This window comes from Limulus polyphemus, unplaced genomic scaffold, assembly GCF_000517525.1.
Source record: "Limulus polyphemus unplaced genomic scaffold, Limulus_polyphemus-2.1.2 Scaffold2935, whole genome shotgun sequence".
Taxonomy (NCBI): domain Eukaryota; kingdom Metazoa; phylum Arthropoda; class Merostomata; order Xiphosura; family Limulidae; genus Limulus; species Limulus polyphemus.
In genome coordinates, this window is record NW_013668545.1 from 70576 (window position 1) to 74977 (window position 4402).

A 4402-nucleotide genomic window follows, 5' to 3' on the forward strand; every position below is an offset into this window, starting at 1 on the left:
ATTCGAACCCACGACCCTCAGATTGCGAGTCGAGTGCCTTATCCACCTGGCCATGCCGGGCGTTGGAATAGCATTTTATACGTTACTATGTTTAATAAATTTACAGTTGAGTGGTATTTCTTACTTAAAAATTGCTCCCCAGTGGCACAGCGGTATATCTGCAGACTTATAACGCTAGAATCCGGGTTTCGATACCCGTGGTGGACAGAGCACAGATAGCCTATTGTGTAGCTTTGTGCTTAATTACAAACTAACTAACTAACAAACAACTTAAAAATTAAAATAATTATTAAATAGTATGCAGTAAATTTTTTTAAAACCCTAAGAAGAAGTTAGGTGACAGAAAACCAGGTCTTCGTTTAATCTTCACAAATATTTTATACAAATAAGCGTTCCTGCAATATCAAACCATTTCAGATGAGATCTGGAACTTTTTGTTCAGTGAGATTCATAAAACACAACTTGTAATTTCGGGGGAAATAAAATAAAATATGCACACTTACATTGGTGGTTCAAGATCAGGACGACTACTCCAGTTCCATATCCACTCATTCGATACATGTTTTTTCTTAAGTTGATTTTTGTCCTTGAAGGTGTAAACATAAGGTATTGATGCATCTCGCTTTTCGGATTGACCATGGGCAGTAAAATGATGTATCAAAGTATTTCCGCAATGACCTCTGTTCTCTTCAGTATTAACATCAATTAATGATGTATGTTGTTTTTTGGACTTAGTACTGTCCTGATTTTGAAAATAGGATAAAGAAGTGTGTTGATATTCAAGCTGACCAATTTCCTCTTGAGTCGGAAAGTAGAGTAACTGTGTATGTTGTATTACAGGATAATCACTGTCATCCTGTTTAAGTAGTGGTTTGTTTTGTATTTCGGGATGACCACTTTCTCCTTGACTATCATTGTGAATTAATGGTTTGTTTCCTCTTTCAATGCGGCCATTGGACCTCTGGGTAAAAAAAAAAAAAAATGAAACAATGATAATTAAAAATATGCCGAATAATTGATGCTGATTAATAAATAAATTAATAGTTCCTACCGTAAATAACTTGGTACGTGTCACTAGTAATTTGCGCCTACAACTCCTCAAAGACAATTATATCATTATGTACCCATTGTGCGCAATGCGTATTTTTAAACACGTTTGTGTGGACTAGTACCTAGGTGGTGAGTTTATTGAGGACACAGAGTTGTATATGTGAAGTTTTTATTCTACTATATTTTTTAATATTATTTAAGTACCACAAATATTTTAATAGATAAAATAATTTCCAAACACAGATTATTTAAATTGCCTCCTCCCATCCAAACAAGCTAATCCATGAATGGTTTACATTCTTTAAAACAATATTACTATTAGCCCAGCATGGCAAGGTGGTTCAAAGGTTCGCGGGTTCGAATCTCCATTACACCAAATATGCTCGCCCTTTCAACCATGGGGGCGTTATAAGTGACGGCCAATCCCATTATGCGTTGGTAAAAGAGTAGCCCAAGAGTTGGCGGTTATATGGTGATGACTAACTGCCTTCCCTCTAGTCTTTCACTGCTAAATTATGGACGGCTAGCGCAGATAGCCCTCGTATAACTTTGCGCGAAATTCAAAACCAATATTACTATTACATTGCCTTATTAAACTAAGAAGTAAAACTTTTATTTGCTTGGTATGTAATCATTGTACGTTGTAATATATACTTACAACTGTTGCTTGAATTACTCTGTTTTACTGGTTAAGTTTTGCGTTTAATATTTTTCCGATAAAAGTCTTAGAAAAATCAATTTCTGTTCTCTATTTCTATCATAATCGGTCCCGGGGATGAAAACGAGTATTGTGTCCTATTACCGATTACTTGCAGATTAATCGCCATTCCTCTAATCATAACTGCAGTTTCACAAGTTGGCTTTTGATATCTTGGGTGTAAAAACGTGGGATAATAACACCTGCTTCTTCTCACATTATAACTGTAACAGCTGAATGACTTTTTTATTGGTTCTCCGATTAGTAGTCCACTTAGTTCATCCCTAACAAACTTTCATTAAGTTTTCAACTGTGCAATTTTTTCCAGAAAAATAATAACACTTTTTGTATATAGTTTTTCCACAAATGTTTAATAAAACCACGATTACAATATTTGGTATAAATCCGTTTTACTCTAAATTTCATTAAGTTTTTAACTGTTTCGAGAAAAATAATAACACTCTTTATTTATTGTTTTTCCCACGTTTGCAATATTCGGTATAAGTCCATTTTACTTTAACACAGGATCTCTTCCTCAATCAGAGCCGAAATACGTTTTGGGGTGACAAGGCAAGGAACAAAAAATTCCGCTAATTGCTTCTAGGAGATTTAGCATATACCGTTGGAAATTTCGGAATCTGCTATGTCCAAATATACAATCCATAATATGGTAACTTTTTACATTGTCTGTTTGAGGTTGGAGATGTTGTCCTTGATCTTTTGATTTGGTGGAAAGCTACTACTACCACTATCACTACTGTCCTCGTTTACACCAAACCTATTTTTGAGTGCCGCCACAGCATCTTTGGGCTTGATAAATGGATTTACCTCAACAAGAGCTATCAAAACGTCCATCGTAATCGCATCAACAGTGGCGGCACAGGTTACAATTCGAACATCTTGGAACCTTGCATATGGAAATAATCAATGAAATAATGGTGACTGATTTTGACATGCCAAAGAGTATCAAAGTTGAAGACACGGTCAGCGGGGCTTGGATCTATCTGCTGAAGATTCATTGGGTCCTGATCTTAAAAACAGATGCAACAACGAGCGAAGAAGAAGGAGGGTCACTTAATTGGTTACAAAACAAGAACTATTGGGTTTCTGCTGCTAATTTCACGAATCATAACTCAATCAATTTTTGTCCAATTTGAAAATTTAAATTGCAATCGTCATATCACATCGTATACTACACCCTATATAAGTTTTACCAAAATCTAATAAATCCCAGATTTTGTACGTCTGATCCCTGACACCGAAGCACCACTAGTTGAGGGAGAGATTCTGTGTTAAAATAATGTTCGTATTTTTTGTCTCTCTTTCTTTCTTTTATTTTTTGTAACATATTTACTTTATGGATTGCATTTGCTGCAATCTAAAGGACTGAAAAAGTACTGGGGTATAATTTTACAAAGCAAGTCAATGTTTTTTAAACGTTCAATGATAAAGTGATTATTGAAATAATTCAGGGAATCGTTCCTTTACTATTCCGATACTACATTTTCTTCTAAACCATAAACAGTAGACCGTAGGTTAAATAAGCTTACGTTTGGAGTCTTTGTTTTATATATTTTATTTTGGTGAGAAACTACCTATTCCTTAACCTATTAAAACGCTTAAAAAATTAAAACAACTGTTTCATTTAATTCAAACTTATTAGTTTATAACACATATACATATTTGTATAGTGTATGTAAAACATTAATAAATTTGAAATCAATGCAAAGACTGTTCTAATTAGTTAAAGGTTTAACAGTGGGGAATAATTTATCTTCAAAATAAAATATTAAAAACAAAACATTTGAAGTTAAGCACAAAGCTACACAGTGGACTCTGTGTGCTCTGTACACCACGAGTATCGATAGGCGGTTTCTAGCGTTAGAAGTCGGCAAACATACCACTGTGCCACTCAGTTCTAAGTTTATATATATTTGGTTCGAATATCTGTATTTTTCCCCACTTAAAGTTTTCTAACATAATAGTTCCCCCAAAATGTTTTATAAAGAGATTTAGACATATACTGAAGAAATTATTCAAAAATAATTGAACAAAATATATAAAAAACAACATTTTTTTTTACTTTAAAACCACGGAAACTGTTTTTCACGAGAAAGTAACAAACCTAAGAGAAAGCAAGGAAAACATTTTTGAACAATCTGGAAAACTTGGCAGTAGACTTCGTCTGTTACTCTCCTTAAGTACAAACTTTTTGTCCTTGATGAATTTCGAGAAATAAAAGAAAAAAACGGCCTTGATGTGTGTGTGTGCACTTAGACACAACAATGTAACTATTTATAACGTGTCGACAAATAGAAGGAAAGTTTCGTCGTGTCTTCAACCATAAGAAGTTGCAGACTAGAAAACAGAGCATATCAACTGAAAGATGTAAACAATCTTCATGAATTCAATATACTAAGGAAAATTTGTAAATAATAATATTAAATGGCAAAAAGCAACTAATGTTGGAAAGCTCAGCGGCTTTTATAGTGTTGCGTCAGCGAGATCACGTGACTATTCTCACGCCCTCTGCTTTCTAAAACTATCCTGTACCTTGGCGAATGCTCTAGCATTTACTAGATATAGGGTAGTCTGGTATATATAAAAGGGTGACAACGTGACGGGACAATAATGAATGTGAGTAACTGATCTGCA

General features: G+C 34.3%; 1 protein-coding gene across 3 annotated transcripts in view; it reads right to left on the reverse strand.

The window, feature by feature from the left end:
- Positions 1–4402, reverse strand: part of LOC111087977 — a 36124-nt gene that overhangs the window by 11428 nt on the left and 20294 nt on the right. For all 3 annotated transcript variants that reach the window (XM_022396583.1, XM_022396581.1, XM_022396582.1), the window contains exon 4: positions 504–961. In XM_022396583.1, coding sequence (XP_022252291.1) covers positions 504–961 — 458 coding nt within the window. The remainder of the gene's footprint in view (positions 1–503; positions 962–4402) is intronic.